Below are 22,526 nucleotides of genomic sequence, written 5' to 3'. Positions count from 1 at the left end.
GAACGATGGAAAGATCAGCACAAGGAAACTTGAGGATGAAATAGGAATAGATCACACTACAGCGTTTCGAATTTTGAAACGACATATTCCTTCAAATATGAAAAGCACCAAGAACTACGAGATGAGGACGAAATACGGCGGCAGGTGTTTTGTTTTGATATGATGGAAAGAGCAAACACGGATAGGGAATTTTTAAAAAACATATGTTTCACTGACGAATGCACGTTTACCTTAAATAATGAACACAATGTTCAAAATTATCGATATTGGAACAAAGAAAACCAACACAGGTTTGTCGAAACAAGGACGCAATATCCACAGAAAGTAAATGTTTGGGCAGGGATATTCGGACACAATATTATCGGGCCATTATTTCTTACGCGAAATTTAAATGCAGAATATTATTTGGAACTACTCGAAAATCATATTTTACCTGCTTTACATGATGCCGCTAGGAAAAATCAGGAAGTTTGGTACCAAATGGATGGTACCCTGGCTGTTCGGGAATATTTAGTTTTAACGGAAGTGTTATTGGCATAAATCATACAGTTAATTGGCCAGCAAGGTCTCCTGATATTTTGCCAAATGATTTCCTTCTCTGGGGCCATTTAAAAAACAGGATATACAAGGATAAAAAATACCCAAATCTAGACGAGTTAAAAATGCTATTTCTGCCGAATGCAATAGAATTTCAGTTTACCAACTAGCGAATGTAAGAAGAGAATTTTATGATCGCCTGGGTTATTGTCTAGCAGTCGATGGAGGAATATTTGAACATCTTCTTAAATCCTAAAGTTCTAACAATTTAATAGTACCTAAATTAATAAGTTATTGAATATTGTAATAATACTAGAATTAACCTTGTAATTGATTACTTTATTTTACTTTAATTCATATTAATTTGTATTTATAAATACATCTTTAAGATTTCCAATATAGGAATGAGTTTTCAATAATAATAAAGCACTAAATAGGTAAATTTCTGAAATGACAACTTCATTTGACAGTTATCTTTTACCTTGACTGGTGCTCATAAGTAAGTACAGGGCCATAAGGGCTGTTCGGGAATATTTAGTTTTAACGGAAATGTTATTGGCATAAATCATACAGTTAATTGGCCAGCAAGGTCTCCTGATATTTTGCCAAATGATTTCCTTCTCTGGGGCCATTTTAAAAACAGGATATACAAGGATAAAAAATACCCAAATCTAGACGAGCTAAAAATGCTATTTCTGCCGAATGCAATAGAATTTCAGTTTACCAACTAGCAAATGTAAGAAGAGAATTTTATGATCGCCATTGTCTAGCAGTCGATGGAGGAATATTTGAACATCTTCTTAAATCCTAAAGTTCTAACAATTTAATAGTACCTAAATTAATAAGTTATTGAATATTGTAATACTACTGTCAAGGTGTATTACTGGTTGCATAACTGCATACTGCTAAAAATCCTGGCGCATTCGCCAGAAAGTAAAGAAAATTATAGAATTCTTTAGAAAAATCTAGAAACAACCGCCAGGGGGTATATAAGGCCCGCGCTTTGACAGTTGGACAAGTTAAAAGTTTAAAGTTTGAAGTCTAAGTCTGAAGTTTGAAAATACCGCGAAATACCGTTAGAGTAATAGTAGTTGCATAAGTTGTGTTGTAAATAGTATAAGTTGTGTACAGAGTGAAACAAATAAATTCGTTAAGTATTTTATCGTGAGTTTAAATAGTGGACCCACGGAATCCGTAACAATTGGTGTCGGAAGTGCGATTCAAGAGGATTTTAAGCAGAAATTAAGTGGATTGGAAGATTTTTAGACCGAATTTGGGAATTTTTATGGTTGGTACGAGACAGCAAGCGAAGAAAATGGAAGAAGTAAGCAAATTATTGGGAGATTTTATGGAGAAATTAGAGAGAGAAAAGGAAGAGGAAAAATTACGACGTCAAGAAGAACAGGACCGGCTTGAGAAAATGTTGGGTAATTTGGAAATTCGTTTCGAGGAGCGACATCGTAGAGAAAAACAAGAAGAACAGGACCGGCTTGAGAAAATTTTCGAAGATTTGAAAATTCCACGACAACAAGACAAACAAGAAGAACAGGACCGGCTTGAGAAAATTTTAGAAGATTTAAAAATTCAGCGACAACAAGACAAACAAGAAGAGCAGGACCGTATTCAACAGAGTATCGAAAATTCGGAACGAAGACAAGAGAGACCCACTTCCAAGAAGTCGTAGAAGATCTGGAGGAGCGCCTTCAGCAGAAAATGGAAAAATTAGAGATGGACCTACAGAAGACCAAGGTACAAGTAAGGACACCTGGCGTTTCTGGAACTGCGAACCTCAAGGCACCGACCTACGATGGACAAACGACCTGGACAATGTACCACCGTCAGTTTGAAGCAGCCGCCGCTGCCAACGGATGGACTGACCAGGAGAAAGCAGCCGCACTTGTCATCGCGCTGCGTGGCCCTGCCCTGGAACTCCTGCAAACTATTCCTGCAGCCCAACAGCAGGAATACCAAACTTTGGTCGCTGCACTTTACAGAAGATATGGCGACCAACATCGACGCCAACTTTACCAGGCACAGATCAAGACACGCCTGCAGAGGTCCGGAGAGAGTCTGCAGGAATTCGAAGCAGACTTAGTCGCCTGGTACACCTAGCGTATCCAGAAGCACCGGAAGGATTTAGAGAAGAACTGGCTGCTCAGTGCTTTATCAGCGGACTGAGGGACAACGAATTGCAGAGGGCGCTGCAAATATCCCGATTTTCTACCAGCAGCGAAGCACTGGTCAGGGCGCTGGAAATTGAAGCTGCTTTTAGCACCATCCCTAGACCGAAGATAAGATCGGTAACGGTCGAGGAACAGCCCGGAAGTTCTCACATACGTTTGGAGGAGATGTTTAGTAAACTATGTGAGTTACTAGTGAACAAGAGTAGCAACAACACCCAGACAGAGAACCATAGAAGATCCCAGGACATAAGGTGCTATAGATGTGGCAGGAGTGGCCACATCAAACGGGATTGCCGCGTCCAAATGCGATCCCGTTCACCATCCAGAGAACGTAGGCACCAGGAAAACTAAAATCAGTCAATACTAAGGGGCAAGTATTGACTGGGGAGAACAGAGCCCCCAGGATTTTTTTCCATTAGAAGTCTAGGAAGAACCGCTGACAGCTTGGTGATCGCCGGGAAGGTCAATGGTAGGAGAATCCGAATGACAGTGAACACTGGCGCTATGGTATCGTTGGTGCGGGCTAACTCAGTGCAAGGATTGAAGCTGATGCCTCTGGGAAGAAGAGTGTGTTTACGTACAGTTACGGGGGAAATGACCGTTAGGAAGTTAGGAAATTTGAAGTTCCAGCATAGCGTTTTAGTGGCAGATATTGAAGATGACTTCATCTTGGGCATGGATGTGATTCGTCAACATGGATTTTCGTTCGATCACCAGAGAAATATCCTGAATATCGGAAATGAAGAGTTTATGTTATCTCCAGACGAGGGACCAGGAAGAATAGATGTAAGATCAGCGGAAACTGTGGTGATACCTGGTAAAACCGAGAAGATCGTATTCGGTAAAGTGGAGAAAATCGCTGGGTGCTGTGTTGGACTGGTACAAAGTGGCGACAAGAAACAAGATAGGTACTTAGTAGGAAAATCATTGGTGAACACCGACAAGAATATACCGATCAGAATTGCGAATGTTTTCCCGAATTGTGTCAAGATCCAAAAAGGTGACAAGATAGCCATCTGCGAACCTGTAAGAAGTGTCACCCGATGTGATGAAGTGCCGTCAGCTGTTACACAAATGGCATCCAAAGAAACACTAAAACATCTAGAGCAGCCATGGGATCACCTAACATCTGAGGAGAAACAGAAGGCTAAGCAGTTCCTGCTAAAAGCATGGCAGTATTTTTGAGAAGAACAACAGTGGAAGAACGGATTTTGTGAAGCACCGGATTAATACTGGTCATGCTCAGCCGATTCGACAACGTCCTAGAAGGGTGCCCCTTTCCAAACAACAAGAAATGGAGACAATGGTAGATAAGATGCTAGAAGATGGAGTTATCGAAGAATCATCGAGTCCATGGTCATCTCCTGTTGTTTTGGTGACGAAGAAAGATGGTAGTACACGATTCTGCGTGGACTATCGGAAGCTCAATGACGTCACTAAGAAGGACAGCTACCCACTGCCACGTATAGACGACACGTTAACCACACTGGCAGGTTCGTGCTGGTTCTCCACTCTCGACTTAAAGAGTGGATACTGGCAAGTTGGTCTGGACGAGGAAGACAAAGAAAAGACGGCTTTTTCTACAGGAAACGGACTATACCAATTCAAGGTCATGCCGTTTGGATTATGCAATGCTCCAGCCACTTTCGAACGTCTCATGGAGGTGGTGTTAAGAGGATTAACTTGGAAAACGTGCTTGGTTTACCTCGACGATGTATTGGTTATGGGAAGAACTTTTGAGGAGCATTTGCGAATCTAGAAGAAGTCTTCGGCCGCATACGGAATGCTCACCTGTACTTGAACCCGAAGAAGTGTAGCTTATTCCAGCGACAAGTGGAATTTTTGGGCCATGTAGTCTCAGCAGACGGAATTTACACTGACCAGAAGAAAATCGCTGCAATCAAGGATTGGCCTAAACCTCGCGACAAACATGAACTTAGAAGTTTTCTGGGTTTATGCACCTATTACAGAAGATTTGTCAAGGGATTTGCCAATATAGCTGCACCCTTACATAGACTTACAGGTGATGAAGTCGGCTACGAATGGAACACCGATTGTGATGTAGCCTTTGGAAGATTAAGGCGGCTTTATGTTCAAGTCCTATTCTAGCCTACCCGCAACAACAAGGGAGGTATATCCTGGATACCGACGCCAGCAATATCGGCATAGGTGCAGTGCTATCACAAGTGCAAGATGGCGAAGAACGAGTGATAGAATATTACAGTCGAGTTCTATCCAAACCAGAAAGGAATTACTGCGTTACCCGGAAGGAGCTGCTAGCAATTGTGAAGGCAGTTGATCATTTTCATAAATATCTGTACGGCCAAGAATTTTTAATTAGGACAGATCATGCGGCTCTCAAGTGGCTTATGGAGATGAAACAACCTGAAGGTCAAATAGCACGATGGCTCGAGAAGCTCCAACAGTATCACTTTACCATCCAACATCGTGCTGGAAAAATGCATGGTAACGCAGACGGTTTATCCAGAAGACCCTGTCAAACCGATTGTAAGCACTGCTGTAAAACGGAACAACGTGAAGGCACTGTCATGATAAGGAGTTTTAAACTTGGAACCGATGAACAGTGGACGACGACACAATTGAGGAAAGATCAAATGGAAGATCCAGACATCGGAGCAATACTACGGCTCAAGGAAGGTAACGGCGAGAGACCACCGTGGCAGGATATTGCGGACAGAGGGCTCGTTTTCAAAGCTCTCTGGGCTCAGTGGAATTCACTGGTTATTGAGAATGGATTGTTAAAGCGCACATGGGAAAGTGCGGATGGCAGCACAGTAACAACTCAGTTACTGGTACCAAGGAAGAAAGTTACCCAGGTATTGGAAGAAATTCACGGTGGTAAAACTGGAGCCCATCTTGGGGTAAACAAGACCTTGAGCAAGCTGAGAGATCGCTTTTACTGGGTGGATTATTGCGAAGATGTCAAGAAATGGTGTCGACAATGTAAAATTTGTGCAGCCAGCCAAGGACCAAGCACTCGATCTAGGGGAAAAATGAAACAATATAACGTTGGACTGCCATTCGAAAGAATCGCTGTTGACATTGCAGGCCCATTCCCTGAAACGCACAAGGGCAACAAGTACGTTTTAGTGGCGATGGATTATTTCAGTAAATGGCCAGAAGTTTTTGCCATTCCAAACCAAGAAGCATCGACTGTAGCTGAAGTATTAGTCATAATGTCTTCAGTAGATTTGGAATTCCTTTAGAGCTTCACACTGACCAAGGAAGGAACTTCGAGTCAAGACTGTTCCAGAAGATGTGTGATCTGCTTGGTATTCACAAGACTAGGACAACAGCTTTACATCCGCAGTCTGATGGGATGGTCGAGAGATTCAATAAGACCATTGAAGAACATCTCTCGAAAATGGTGGATGAACATCAAAGAGATTGGGATCAGCATATACCACTATTCCTAATGGCATATAGAAGTGCAGTTCACAACACCACCGGACTTTCACCATCGAAGATTTTATTTGGTCGAGAATTACGGTTGCCTTGTGACTTGGTGTTCGGATCACCAGACGACAGCACCACGAACGTAGAGGACTACGCGGATGAACTGAAGGAAAGGTTATTGGGAATTCATAAGGCCGTGAGAAGTAAGATTACGCTAGCCAGTGACCGGATGAAAGCTCGTTACGACCTCAGAGCTAATTCTACGGGATTTCAACAGGACGATATGGTATGGTTATATAACCCACAGCGCAAGAAAGGGAGGTCCCCAAAGTTAACTCCAGCATGGGAAGGTCCTTATACAGTCATCAAGAGGATAAATGATGTTGTGTACCGGATTCAACGCAGCCCTAGAAGTAAGATGAAAGTAGTTCATCTGGATCGATTGAAGAGATACCAGACAGGAAACCTTGATCGGGACGATCAAATTTGAGAAGGGGGCAATGTCAAGGTGTATTACTGGTTGCATAACTGCATACTGCTAAAAATCGCATTGAGGAACCTGACGCATTCGCCAGAAAGTAAAGAAAATTATAGAATTCTTTAGAAAAATCTAGAAACAACCGCCAGGGGGTATATAAGGCCCGCGCTTTGACAGTTGGACAAGTTAAAAGTTTAAAGTTTGAAGTCTAAGTCTGAAGTTTGAAAATACCGCGAAATACCTTTAGAGTAATAGTAGTTGCATAAGTTGTGTTGTAAATAGTATAAGTTGTGTACAGAGTGAAACAAATAAATTCGTTAAGTATTTTATCGTGAGTTTAAATAGTGGACCCACGGAATCCGTAACACTACTATAATTAACCTTGTAATTGATTACTCTATTTTACTTTAATACATATTAATTTGTATTTATAAATACATCTTTAAGATTTCCGATGTAGGAATGAGTTTTCAATAATAATAAAGCACTAAATAGGTAAATTTCTGAAATGACAACTTCATTTGACAGTTATCTTTTACCTTGACTGGTGTTCATAAGTAAATACAGGGCCATAAAAAACGAGAAATATTTAAAAAGAAATCGGCGATAACTCGCAAACGAGCTAATCAAAAATATCTAAAGTTATTCTTTTGAATGTGGGTTTTAGTGCTCTTCAATAAACGTAAATAGAATTATTCTCTAAAATAATTAGGGAAGTCAATAATTGACCCCATTAAAATTTACATGGGATTTCCTATGTCCCGTCCGACGATGCAACACCCGGTATGTATATGTCAAATAATTAAATTGTCTCCTTATGGTCAAAAATATATAGCTAACAGGATATGTCTATTATAATAAACAATACAACCAGTATAGTTACACTTTTCATATTACTCATCTAAATATTTGATAACTCTGATCTCATATTAAATTCGAAAGGGTATTAAACATTTATTTTATCTGTTTGAAACGAAATTGTTCCTTTGCCATATATGAAAGTCACCTGGATAAACGGAGTCAAAAGTCTTTTATCGTGAGATGCTTATTGAGCAGACACATATTCTCGGCTATATACTTCATACCAAATTAAATATACATACCTTCTTATCGATGTAAAATACTGTTTCAAGAAATCTTCAGCTTGTTGTAACACTTCGTCTGGGGTCCTTATTTCGGTTTTTCCTTGTTGCGCCATAATACTTCCCAGACATACTTGGCTTGAGCATGGTGCCGGCTGAAAAGACAAAAGAACAGTCAGTTGTAATTTAAATGATTTTCAATTTATTTATTTTAAATATCACACCTGTATTATTTTTCAAATTACAATTACAACAGTAATGTATTTAATGTATCGTATAATAAAAAAACAGTTTTATAATCAAGTCAGAACGGACTTTGACAGTTAGAGAAATTTCGGAAAATTCTAATGTTTATCCATTAAATCGCTGGAAATTAAAGCGCACACAACGTCGTGGATATCAGCTAGTTTTGGATATTTTTTTAAACGTCGCAAAATTATATTTTTTTGTGACGCGATTGAGAATATAAAAAAGTCATTTTAAGAATTCTCATATTAAGAACTGCATTTCATTGGAATTAACATACAACTGTTTTAAACCAAAAATAATTATAGTTTCAAATTGAGTAAATCATTATTTAATATTAAGATTCCAATAATTTTATTTCAAAATTAAGTTAATATAAAAATAAAAATTGCCTCCTCTAATCGGGAGTAATAGAATTTTTAAATGGAAACTCTGACAAATATAGGAGTTAGGCAGGAATGTGTGTCCTAGCTCCTCTCCTATTCAAGATATTCATGGCAGCGCTCTCCATTATAATGGACAGCAAACTGCAAGAAAGAGGAATGAGTGTTAGATACAGGTATGACAGCGGTCTGTTCATTCATAAAAAGACTCAAGGCAAAAACACGTATAAAATTCATCACAGAACTCCAATACGCTGATGACTGCGCTCTAGTTGCAAATACGTTACAGCAATTACAGGAAATGATGAACACATATACGTGGGCATACGAGACTTTGGGCCATAAACTGAACATCGATAAAACTAAAATCATGTGCACCCCCCGGAAAATCAACAATATCTTGACGATTTGAACTGGCGCGCGAATGAAGAAATGCGTGCGGTCTTCTCGTGCGGTTCTATCGTGCGGTCCCCGTCCATACCACTAGCGTACGTTCGTTCGTTCGTTCGTTCGTTCGTGCGGATAATGAATACGCACCTTTAGACAACTGTTAAGAATCAAATGGTAACCACCATGTCTCAAACGTATCAGTCCTTCAAAAAGCAAGCTGTGAAAGCGCTGAAGTCATGATTACTACATCTCGCTTAAGATGGGCTGGCCACGTATGCAGGATGAAAGAAAACCGCCTACCGAAATCTCTTCTTTACGGTGAACTTGTAGAGGGTAAGAGGAAACCGGGTGGACAACTCAAAAGATACAAGGATGTTTTTCATGAAAACTTAAAGGGGATAAGTATGCAGCATAAGTGGGAGGAAGCAGCGCACAATAGAACGCAATGGAGGGGAATTGTAAATTCAGTTTTTCAGTCAACAAAAGTAATTTTTTTAAGTAAGTTAATTTTTTCAGTCAACAAAAGTAAAGAGGCAAAAAAGTAATGAGATTTTTGAATGTCCAGAGTGTGGAAGAGAGATAACATCACGTATCGGACTTTTCAGTCACAGAAAAGCTCATGACAGGAAACGCCTTGCGTAACCATCTTCTGATGCGTGTCAAATACTCGTCAGCGAGTAATGGCAGTAGTAGTAGTAAATGGAAACTTATAAATTTATCAAACTAAAATTGTTAACTTCAAATAAAGATATTTCTTGAGAAAATGCGTTTAAATTTACGAATATTTTTAATTGTATCATTTTTGCTTAAAATGAAATATGCACTCTAAATTCAAGCAAATCAGTTTGAAGATATTAGTATACTCAATCTAAGACATTGTTTTTTTCTGTGTGTGAAAAAAGGTTCAAAATTTGCAAAGGAAGGTGTTCTTTATATCTTAGAAATCATGATAGAAAAAAATCAAAGTTAGTTTCTCCAAGGACGCCATATGGATATGTAAAATTCATCAAAAAGTGTTTAAATGAGGCCAAAGCAGTTTTTGGATCGAAATCAGGCCATTAATATTTAGTTACATTTTTTTTTCATCTTTAAAATTTTAATAAATGGCTATGTTTTACATAGTAGGTACTAATATGACATCCAAATTATTATTTTGTAAATGTTTCTTATCAAAAATTAATTGGGGTAACGGTAGGTTAAAGAAATGTTTTACGAAATATCTAAAGCGTCAAGAGAAAATAGAATATTTTACGAACTAAATAATATTTTTAATAATGTCTGTACTTTATGGGGGGTTAGTTTTTTCAAAAAAACATTAATAGTAAATCAAAGTAAAAAAAATAGTAAATATACGCAATTAATATACCTTTTCCGGTCAATTTACTTCATTTAAGAGAAACATTGAAACGATTTAAAAGTGCGCTACATCTTCTTTAAAGTTTGACGTGAGAAGCTATTCTGAAAATGAGGCAGGCATTTTATCTTTCCGGCTGGGAAAAATTATCCCGAGAAAGTGAGAAACAAGTTCTACATTTATCGTTGAAAATTGTTTCTTTTTAATTTATCACATTAGAATTTACAGTAGGAAGTTCTAGCAGCAGAATAACACAAAATGAAATAAATTAAACAACAAAAATAATTTCGTATAATATGTTTTAAAATACACAGAGTATTATTTAGGTACGTAGCCATAATTAAGTGGGTGAATTTTCTGAATCATTGATTTTAAGGCAAAAAGCTTATACAGGGTGAGTTTTAAATAAGTGCAAATATTTTTTCAGGGCTTGCAGATCTCGATAAAACAAACATATTTTCTCTTCACTGTTTTTCAAATAAGTTCAAAATAACGTAATAAAGTTATTTTACTTTAAAAATATAAAAAAACTGATATTTTTTGCTTAAATTTTGAGAACCACTGTATTTTTTCTGTTTTTTTTTTCATGTAAATTTAATCTACTACCTATGTTGTTATACAGGGTCGCTGTTATGTATGGAAACGTTCGATTAATGGGTAAAATATACGAGGTACCGCAAAAAGTTGAATATAAAAGTTACAGGGTTTTTAAATGTCTATTGGCGAGTTATAAATTTAAGTATACAGGGTCGGGTATAAAGTCGTGGTATATCAAAATTTCTTTTTTAACTGGAACTCCCTGTATATTATTGCATAATTCAATTCTGCCTTCAATTCTAAGCAAAAATCGAAATACACACAATGTACCTTAAACCAACAATTTCGGAGTTATTGGCTTTTGAAAATATCACTTAAGCAAATCGATTTAATTAAATTCGATGTATTCGGTTTCATTTAATAATGTCATTCTGCGGAAACGGTGATACTTTATAATATTTCACATTAGTTTTCAAGTTAGCATTTATAGATGTATAAAATTAGATAATATCAAGTCTGGAAATTAAAAAAAATGGCGCCGGGAAGCACGTATAGCCGCCCCTCGAGCCGCCCATACTAAAATATGTTAATAAAAAGTTGGTAGGCAGTTCTTTTAGTTTCAAAGTAAAGGAATTTTTCCAATTTTTTTTTATCTCAAAAACTGCGACTTTGACTGATTTTGATGTTATTACAAATTTTGTTGCAAATATTATTCCTAATCTTAAATTGAAAATCGCGTTTCGCTAGTTACTGTAATTTTGGAGTTACGATTTTTTAAAATGTTTAACCCCCTCCCATACTCCCTTACCAACCCCCCACCCCCACCAAAAACTAATGGCCAGATTCTCGGGTGCCACAGTATTTTTGTGCCAAATTTGGTTAAAATCGGTTTAGCGGTTTTTGAATTATCGTGTTACAGACGGACAGACAGACACCATGAAATTATTTAGTAATAACTCATTTTGAGTGAAATTAAAAAAAAACTTTTTTTTTACCGATCTTAATAGCCTACCGTACCTGACTATTGGTATGGTCGGCTAAAAATAATCAAAAATAATCTTTGAGGTGCCACGACTTAATGACCGACCCTGTATACTTAAATTTAGTACAAGATGTTAGGCAATTAAATCCTATAACTTCTGTATTTAACTTTTTGCGGGACCTCGTGTACTTTGTCCAATAATCGACCGTTTCCATACATATCAGCGACCCTGTATTATGTGTTTTAATTAAAAAATAAAAAAAAATCCAAAAAGTTTTTCAAAAATTTCCAAATTTTCAAAGAAAAATTTTCGCGAAAAAAACTCATAGGATTATGTGTTATCTGTGCTCATAGACGTGTTTTATGGGGTCGAAATATACTCCCTAACAATATTTGCACTTATTTAAGATTCACCCTGTATAAACATAGGTCCAAAAATGCTTCGTTTTCTTTAAACAGAATGCCAAACTTTTAAACTATTTTTTCTCGTATTTTTATTCGGATTAGAAACCAAAAATAAAACTTTAAGTATTACCTTTTTATCTTTGTTTCCTATCTCGATTCATTTTCAAAATATATAGTTAAAACCGTTCTATTGCGTGCCCTAGGGCCAACACAATAATAAATTAAAACTCCCAAACTATTAAAAACTGGACTGTGGTTTTTTTTATTTTTTCAACTTCAATAGTCTATCTCGTCTTGAAAACTATTATAAAATTTAATGCCAGCTATAAAAATGTTTTAATTATTAAAATTATTTTTATTATTCTATATGGGCCATGTACTTTTATTGTCATTATGAAATTATAATTACAGACAAAAAATTAGTTTGTATTTTTATCTCGAAAATAAGGCAAGATACAAAAAAATTAAAAGGAAAAAAGAATTGTATTCATCCGAAGGAAATAAAAATATTAAAAAAGTCGGGGTTGCACAAATTTTTTTATTGGTTAGTAGGTATATATTATTAGAGTACCTTTCGAGATGCCATTAGACTTAATAATTTTAATTAATTTTTATAATTAGGATTAAATTAGCCTTTTACTGCTCAACTGCAATATTGTTTACATATACAGGGTGTTTTAATATTCCGTGGACATTACTGCGTATTTTTAGAATGAAAATAAGTTCATTCGACACAATTTACCTCTATACAATAGTGCTTCGTTTGTCCGTTAGAGGTCATCAAACTTTAAAAAAATATACACATTTCTTCAGGTATTTTAAGAACCACTATTCTGATTTGAATCAGATTTTGTTCTTTTTTGTTGTTTTGTTTTGGTTTATGTTCAAGAAAAGGTACGGGAAGGATGGAAACTACCCCATTCCTACATAAATTTTAGTACCTATATTTTCCAACTCAACCTACGACCGATTTTTTTTTTCGTAAAATGGACCTTCTATTATTTACTAGATTTTTTGTCTCTTGTAAAAAACTCCACCGCGCATACTTTTTGAGGAAAAAAAATATTTTTCCAAAGCTGACTTCCAAAATATGTTTTGTGACATATGAAGCTATTGCCAAGACTTAAATAGATGTGAACTTGGGTTTAGATCAAGTTGGGAAAAAACAATTTGATATAGGCCCAAGAGATCGATTACCTGCATGACATCGACCCAGATATGTTTTTAAATAACATTAATAATTAAACAATTAAAATACAACGATCTCGGGTCGATAATCAAACGCAGGCTACCAAAGTTCGATTTCCTCATGGTCATAGCCGGGTGAATGTAATTAGATGAAAACAGATTGAACGACGTAACAGGCGATGACCACGAGGGATAGAAAATATAAAAACGTATGCTGAAGAGAGTCGAGGTGAGTCCGTTGATGTGAGTCGCATTATTACGGTCAGTAATTCGCGTTATCAGTCCGTTAGTAGAAGACAGCGCAGAGTGAAGATGTTCCTGTAAGTACTTCTTTAAGTAAACCGTTAAGTCTTGGCATTCCCCAAAATTGTTATACACTGTAAACTTTTTATTAAATAAATGCATATTTTATCCAATGGTTGTTTTGATTGAGAGAGAACCTGGTATAGCGACCCTAGCAAACAACCCCCCAGCTAGGTCGCGACACTATTATGCTCTAATAATCTAGATGGCAAAAATATGGAATTTCATGTTTATATTACAAATTATATTTGACAATAAGCTTCATAAAACGCTTAATAAATTCATAAATTTTAAACTAATTAACGTTTGGGCTTATTTTTGATTGATATACCCTCTAATAGACAAACGAAGCGGTTTTGTATAAAGGTAAATTATGTACAATTAACTTATTTTGATTCAAAATACATGTGGTTATTCTATGTCCACGGAATATTAGAACCTGAATATTTTGTAAGTCTGCTTTGGAAAAATAAATTCTCTAAAAAAATATTTCTCAAAAACTATGTTATGTGGCATTTTTTTTTAAATATAATTTTTAGTTTATGATCATTTACAATGTCTAAAAAACACAATTAAAATTAATATAATATCCTAGCAACAGCTTGCTGTAGTCAGTGGTATCCATAGAGAAAGTCTTATATTTAACAAAAACAATAAACTTTTGATTTATAACCACAATTTCTCTTCACGGATAATAATCCAAATGCCAAAATGACATTCCCCGCAAACGTTGAAGTATAATTAGTGAAAAAATTAAAAGTTTGATGACTTTTTCTATTAACAGAAAATAAGTACCACTATTTTTGACGTTCTGAATGCTTATATTGAAAGTAGAGGAACAAATTTCTACGCTAATTGAAACCACTAATTTATTCCACTAATTGCGAGGCTCGGAATGAAGCTTAACTAATAAATATACTAATAAATATGTCTTTTTATTTACTAATATTCAAAACTAATATCGAAATTTTTGTGTATCCGCAAAGTCATGAACTAGGTATATAGCAGAGTTTTTCAAAATATTTTTACCGATATTTTTACAATAAATTGATAGTCGGAGAATCATAAAAATTAATTATTTTTGAAAGATATTTTTGTAAAACAATGTATAAGCATCTTAACCTTACTTACGAGTATAACTATTCTATTTAACATTTTTTGATAATTCAAAAAATTTAATAATTCGACAAACGAAAAACGAAATAATATATTTTACCATCGTTCACTACCCTATACACTAGATAGAAAAGATGCATCAAAGCAGCTTTTGGAATAAAACAGGTTAATAATTTATGTCGATCAAACTTTTATATTACCGGGTGCCTCTCAAAAGTGGCTCACTCCTATAACTTTTTAATTTTTTCAGATACAAAAACGAGATTTGGTATGTTAGTATATGACATAAATTAGGATTGACTGACGTATTCAACTGTTTTTGGTCACTTCCTGTTTCACTGTATTTTGAATGGAATGAAATATCATATGTCAATTCTCGCTTAATAAAAAATCGTAGTTTAAAATTCAATCTAGAGTGCCATGGCTATGTTAAAAACACTAATTCTCAATCAAGGAACTTCGGAAAATAGATTTGATCGTCTGACCTTTTTAGTGTCTTGTCTTCACCAGTTAAAAAATGCACAAATCGTATTTTTAATCATATCTCAATTTTTTCAAATGGAACGAGGGTGGCTCATTGGCGAATTTCGAAAAAGCATTTTTTTACAAATAATTTGATACCACACACTTGGTATTTCGATTTCGAGTCAAATTTTCGTTACGAACCGCAAGTTATAATTTCAAATAAGTCATATACGAAATGTCAAAAGTTGACATATGACATGTCATTCTATTCAGAGTGTTATTTTTATTGAATAAAGTAAAAAATACCGAGGGTGTCATTTAAAAATCAAAAGTTGTAGTCATTTCCGGTGAAAGAGGAAATTATAATATAAAGTTATAGAGGTGAGCCGCTTTTGAGACGCACCCGGTATTATATCATTTGTTAGTAATTGATATAAATATTTCCATTAAATATAGATCAAATTAAGAATAGCCAACGCATATAATGATAGAATATCGATATAAATAGCTAGAATAACACTAATGGATAACAAGGATAGTTCAAATAGCGAAAAAGTTATAGTTATTTTTAAAGAATAATACACGAGTTGAATAAAAAGCGAATAGAGAAATAAGTACATACCTACCTAATGTTACGGTGGTTACAACTTAAACGATATTATACTAAAGTAATTTTATGGCCTATAGATCATTACTTAATTTGCAAATAAATTATTCACGTCTGTTTATAACTATTACTTAATTAACTTTTTCTCATTAAAAATTATATTTCACGTAAATAAAATGATTGTTTAAGCAAGAGCAAAAAAAGTTATTACTATTATACAGGGTGAGTTTCCTACGATGTTCTCTATGGGCATCTCGGAAACTAGTGGAGATAGAGAGTCGGTTAAATGGGGAAAGAATTGCAGTTTTGTGGGGTCATAAAAATGCGCTTTTCAGATTTTTGAAAAAGTTCATGGCTTAAAATTTTGGCTATTTTAGAAATTGTCCCTAATCCCATTTTAATCTATTTTAGACAAAAAGTGTTCAGATAAAAGTTGTAGATAATCACATTCCTAATGAGTTTGTGTTCTCTAAAGCTTGTCATTTTTGACTTATGACACAAACATATGTTTTTTTAAATGGAAACCATAGGTGGCCATGACTTCTTAAAAAGCGCCATTTTTTAAGCTTTTCAGCGATATAAGCTTAATATGTTTCTTTCACAAAATTACAGAGTTATAACCAATTCCTATCTTTCTTGATTAATTTCACTTAGTTATCCATGGAAACAAGTTGAATAGTCGTTGCTCTCAGAAATGTGAAATTGTCACATCCGATCTTTGTAAATTAAAATAAACAAAAATTTTTCAAATGAAGAAAAGCGTGTGGGATTATTGGTTCAAATTTTCTTGGCCATACAGTTTCGAGGATACGTTGACCGGTGAAAGTTACTTACGTTTTTTAGAGAACGGTTTTCAATAGTGTTCTAATTTTGTTTTGATTTATAACTTATAAAAAGACAAAATATATTATCAAACGGCTCTTTACAATTTGCATTACAGAAATTAAAACTTTGTTAAAACGCAATTGTTTTGAGTACATAAATGCATCTTTTTAAAACTGAATTTCTAGCTATCCTCACAGAACGACCGGTCGACTTAATTAAACTACTCCTGTTTCGCCTCTTCGAGTGCTTCTCTCAATTCATAAGTTCTTTTGTAAACCTTGTTGTTAACTATACCGCATAAAAAAAATCTAAATTTAAACTAATTTGAAGTCCGGCTCTATTTTTTTAAATATTTAATATATGCATTGTTACAATATTGAGGAGTTTTAAAACTGAACAATGACGTGAGATAAATCACTGAATACGGAAAATCAAATACATACAATAAAATATTAAAAAATAATATAAAATAAATAATATAAATATAATATAAACAATTAAATCATTTCCTTGGAAGATGGATTGGGAATGGTGGAGCAGCATAATGGCCAGCGAGGTTCCTGAACCTGTGTGTTGACGTCATTTGTAAAAGTGAAATCAATATACCTCAACGTTTACAACAAAGAGTACAATCGAAAATAATGCATTCGGAAGTATAAGATCTGTTGAAAGGGCTATACATAAAATTGAACGAAAAATAAATGTGTGCAGTAGGGAGGGTGGTATTAAATAAATAAACCCTTTCGAACATGTAGAGCATTAGAAATTTGTTTGTAGAAGTTGATATATTTATAATAACTAGGATTAATTATGCATATTATTAGATCATACATTGAGATTTCAAATTCACAAAAAAGTTAAAAATAATATATTTGAAATTGCTGACCTGGATATTATTTATTTAAATCTTTCAATTGGTTTGATTTTCTTGCGATGAATATAGTCAGGTTAAATAATTTAAAAATCCAGAGTCGGGCTTGAAATTATTTTAAGTAAAAATTAAACAGTTTTGTTGTTGTTAAAGTATCTAAAACAACATAAATATAATGTGTGGCATATCGTTGTACTCAGAAGACCGAATTCTTTCAAAACCTCAAATAAAAAATGCAGGTCCGTGTTTAAAAAATTAAGTTGGCATATATCTCACAAATTATCAGATAATCTGAAAATGTAAAAATACTGTCAGGTAGCCCTGATAAAGTGGCTATGAAAATGTTCAATTGGTTTTTTGATTTTCTAAAAAGTAGCGACAGGAAAAAATAAAATTGATTTTCAAAAAGATCCGTTTTTCTAAAAAAACTCAGCAATCCTTGAAATTTTTAAATCTTGTTTGATAGCATGTTGGCAAACATCCCAAGGCGCAACTTTGTCCCAATTTAACCATCTTTGTATCTATTATGGTTTCCGAGATACCAATGCTCGTACCTCGAATTTGTAGCACCCTGTATGTGTTGTTAAGTGCTTTAGCATTTGACTTTAATAAAACAGCAAAAAGTACGGGAAGAGTGGAAACTATTCCTTCCCCTACATAAATTTTAGTAGAAATATTTTCCAGCTCCACCAACGACTGATATTTTTGCTGTAAAAATGGCCTTTCTAGTACTTATTACACACATTACGTACATTTTTGACTCCAGTAAAATACGGCTACATTGCATATTTTTTCAGAAAAAATTGTTGAGATTTTTTTTCAAAGAGTACATACAAAATATACAGAGAGTTCCGATATTCCGTAGACATGGAGGAGCTACGTATTTTTTGAATCAAAATAAGTTAATTGCACACAATTTACCTCTATACAGTACATATCTATACATTTACCTCTGCAATACAAAAGTGCTTCGTTTATCGGTTGGAGGGCATCAATCAAAAATAAACCGGAATCGTTAATTATTTTAAAATTTATGAAGCTTAGTGTCAAATATCATTTGTGCTCCTAACATAATATTCCATATTTTAGTTTGGTTTGGTTAGATTATTATCGCAAACTTGATTTACACAATTAGTATATTGTAAATTGTAAACACTTTAATCGTTTTCCCAAACAAAATAAATGGTTAATCTTTAAAAATGGAAAATCTCGCAATGCAGTTCTTTCATTACAAAAAGTCCTGAAATCACATGTGAAACCAAGTCAGCTATTTTAAAGTCTTGGGAGCACCTATTCAACAACTTTGTTGTAAATTGATATCTAATCATAACCTTTTTTTGCGTTGAGGAGGGAAAATTTTTTGCATAAGACACCCAAAGTTGGGTAGTGCCGGATTCCTACCGGCTAAAAAACCCTCCTCCAACTACCATTTTACACTGGAATCCGCCCTCGCATTGCTTCAGTGCAAAGGGTGTCTAGATTTATCTTAATCATGCTGTTTGTCTCTCTTCGCTCAATTTACAATTTATGATATTTCGGACTATCCGATATATTAGCGTCAATTGTTCTTTCCCTTCAACTAAATATATGATAAATGTGGGTAAGTCGAAGACCTTACCGGCTTACATACGGAATTGTTCCCTAAAGCACTGCCATCGATCGCACGCAAACATTGTATGCTGGACATTATCAACCTGACCACAGTAGGTGCATGATGCACTATCAACCCTACAACGATCATACAAATATTTTTTAAAACACCCATGGCCAGACAATGCTTGACGCTTGATTCATAAAGTAATCCACTTCTCCGTATGATCTGTTCAACCATAATTGAATGTCGAGTATTAACTTGTATGTCCATCTGCCATATGTTCCGGTAATCCATTTGTCCTGCCACTGTTGAAGAAGTTTTTTCCTCGCTAGATCCTTATCCATCCCATGGTATCTATCATACCGTTCCTGTATGAGCAGTTCAATAGGTGCTATTTCAGATAAAGCCCCTATAGCCTCTCCAGATACCGTTTTGTATGTGCTGCATACTCTAATAGCCATGATACGTTGTATTCTGCGTAGTCTTTGTGTATGTTTTCGATTCTTAATGACTTTATGCCATACCGGGCAGCATACAACAGCTGCGAGTGTACCACACTAGCAAGCACTCTCCTTTTGGATGTTCTAGTTCTTCCCACGTTTTGCATGAGTAAGGCTAAAGCGGTGACAGTTTTCTCAGCCTTGGTGATCGTTTTATTAATATGGTTCGAAAAATTCAGTTTGGTGTCCAGTTTTACACTCTATATTTCAAAGAATTACTTCGATGAATTACAGCTCCTTGTATATAAAAATGCATTGGGGATATTTTTCTTTTTTTTGGCCAATAATACTGTTTCTGTTTTATTTGATGCTACGGTGAGTCTATTATACTCCATCCAATTTAAAACTCGCTGGATTGCCAAGTTGACGGTGTTCATCAATACAGCTTCATCGCTTGCACATGCAACAATGGCCAGGTCATCTGCGAAAGCGATTAGAGTTGTTTTATCTGGCATTTCTATCCTCAGTAGATCATCATAAAGTACGTTCCAGAACATAGATCCCAAGACTGATCCCTGTGGTACACCACTATTTACCATCACAGTTTTTTGTAACCTCTCGGCCTCAATTATAATTTTTCTCTCTCATAGGTACGATGATATAATATCGATTAGACATCGATCTATTTTTCTTTTTCGTAGGTTATTCAATATAAGTTGCCAGGAGGCGTTGTTAAAGGCATTTTTGACATCTATTGTGATCATTGCACAGAGTCTACGATGCTTACTTGTATGTGTATCCGCTATGTGCATTACTTTAAGTATAGCATCTACAGTCTGCCTTCCTCCATGAAAGCCATATTGCGTTTCTGAGAATCCCCCTTTGCGAGCAATTTCTTCTTCCAGCTTAATTTGTATGAGATGTTCATACATCTAATCATAACCTACCAATATTTATAGTGACAATATCAATATTAGACGTCTTTATTTTCATTATAATTATAATGATTTGATTGCCACAGTCCCCACTGCTCCATAATTATAGAAGAATAAACTACTATTTCGATTGCTAAGTAAATCTAAATAGTGCACTTAAAAATAAATTATTTTAATTAGTAGAATTTGTAGCCGTGCAATTGCCAAGTCAGTTTTGGCAGGTAAAAGAATTTTGTGATTAGCGTAGCAAATTCAGAATTTAACATTATTCGTTTTATGAAAAATGTTAAAATATTTTGTTAATTATTTTTGTTTGTTAATTTTATGATAGTTCAGCTTATTGCCACCTTAAAAGTTTTTAAATAAAATCAATCCCTGTTAATCTTGTTTTTTTATTCTTTATAGCGTAAATTAAAGTTGCTAATTTTCTGAAGTTGACAATACTTATATCGATCAAAGACCTCCACTTTAAGATAATCCTCGCGCATTTGTTTTTGACCCAATATTTAGTAAAAATATTTAATTTACGCTTAAGCTCTAAATTTTCAAGCTCAATTAACTTTCTTAATGAACAAAACAAACTTAATTAAGAATAAAACAAGACGTCACAAACTTTCAATTTACTCTGCTACATCTGTAAAATGGAGCCCTCCGAAGTGTCAATTTATTGTAGAGTCGACAATATTGAATGAAGATTATGAAAAATAATAATGATATATACAGGGTGAGTTTCCTACGATGTTCTCTATGGGTATCTCGGAAACTACTGGAGATATAGAGTCGGTTAAATGGGGATAAAATTGCAGTTTTGTGTATTGGTCATAAATATGCGCCTTTCAGATTTTTGAAAATAGTGCATAGCTGACTAGATATTTCGAAAAAAAACAAATTCCGGCTATTTTAAAAATTGTCCCTAATTCCATTATAATCTATTTTAGACAAAAAGTTTTCAGATAAAAGTTGTATATAATCACATCCTTAATGAGATTGTGTCCTTTGCTTTTTTCTAAAGCCTGTAATTTTTGACATATGATACAAACATATGTTTTTTTAAATGGAAACTATAGTTGGCCATGTCTTCATAAAAAGCGCCGTTTTTTAAGCTTTTTAGCGATATAAGCTATAATATGTTTTCTTCGAAAAATTACTTAGTTATAGCCAATTCTTATCGTTTTAAAACAATTTTACTTAGTTGGCCATGGAAACAAGTTCAATCGCCGCTGCTCTCAGAAATGTGAAGCTGTCACATCCAATTTCGTAAATTAAAATAAACAAAAATTGTAAATATGAATTTTTCAAATGAAGAAAAGCGTGTAGATACTCGCACATCAATAGAGTGGTTCCAACATGACTTTCACTATAACCCCCCATAAAGAAAGAAATGTAAAAATTATTTATACCATAATTATGCAAACTCAGGGATAGGAAGAGGTGGACAAATTGCATGGACCTCCTCCGATCACCTGACCTATCCATTTTAGTTTTTTTATGCGGTATGGTTAATAATAATGTTTACAAAAGAACCTATGAATTAAGAGAGGTAGACGGTACGAGAGAAATTTAATTAAGTCCACCGGTCCTTCTGTGAGATTAAGTGTATGAAGTGATATTATTTTTTTTAATTTTTAGTTTGTGTAATATAAATTATAAGGAACCGTTTAGTAATATATTCTGACTTTTTATAAGTTATAAATCATAACAGAATAAGAATACCATGCAATCTAGGTGAAATTAGTCAAGGAAGATAAGAATTGGCTATAACTAAATTTAACTTTTCTAACATGTCTTGAAAACCGTTCTCTAAAAAACGTAACATTCACCGATCAACGTATCCTCAAAAATGTATGGCCAAGAAAAGTTGAACCAATAATCAATCCTACACGCTTTTCTTCATTTGAAAAACTCATATTTACTATTTTTGTTTATTTTAATTTACAAAGCTTGGATGTGATAGCTTCACATTTCTGAGAGCAAAGATGATTAAACTTGTTTCCATGGCTAACTCAGTGAAATAGTTTAAAAATGATAAGAATTGGGTATAACTCAGCGGTTTTCGGCATTCAATTCTACATAAAATGAACTATCAGTGAGCATATTTTAGTTGCGATCTGAGAGATTTCGGTTTTTGACAAAATCGACATTGAGGTGCCGAGGAATTTTTTTGAAAAATTTTGGAAAATCGATTTTG

General features: G+C 34.6%; 1 protein-coding gene across 1 annotated transcript in view; it reads right to left on the bottom strand.

The window, feature by feature from the left end:
- LOC115886990 (nitric oxide synthase-like) overlaps window positions 1-22,526 on the bottom strand; it is a gene marked incomplete at its 3' end in the record, with an annotated part of 232,626 nt that overhangs the window by 163,712 nt on the left and 46,388 nt on the right. The window contains exon 2 of the mRNA XM_030906318.1: window positions 7,719-7,852. Coding sequence (XP_030762178.1) covers window positions 7,719-7,852 — 134 coding nt within the window. The remainder of the gene's footprint in view (window positions 1-7,718; window positions 7,853-22,526) is intronic.

Source organism: Sitophilus oryzae, unplaced genomic scaffold (genome assembly GCF_002938485.1).
Source record: "Sitophilus oryzae breed Bouriz unplaced genomic scaffold, Soryzae_2.0 scaffold_54_pilon_pilon, whole genome shotgun sequence".
In the NCBI taxonomy this organism is placed as follows: Eukaryota; Metazoa; Arthropoda; class Insecta; order Coleoptera; family Curculionidae; genus Sitophilus; species Sitophilus oryzae.
The sequence above is the reverse complement of the archived record's forward strand: the minus strand, read 5'-3'. Positions and strand labels throughout refer to the sequence as shown.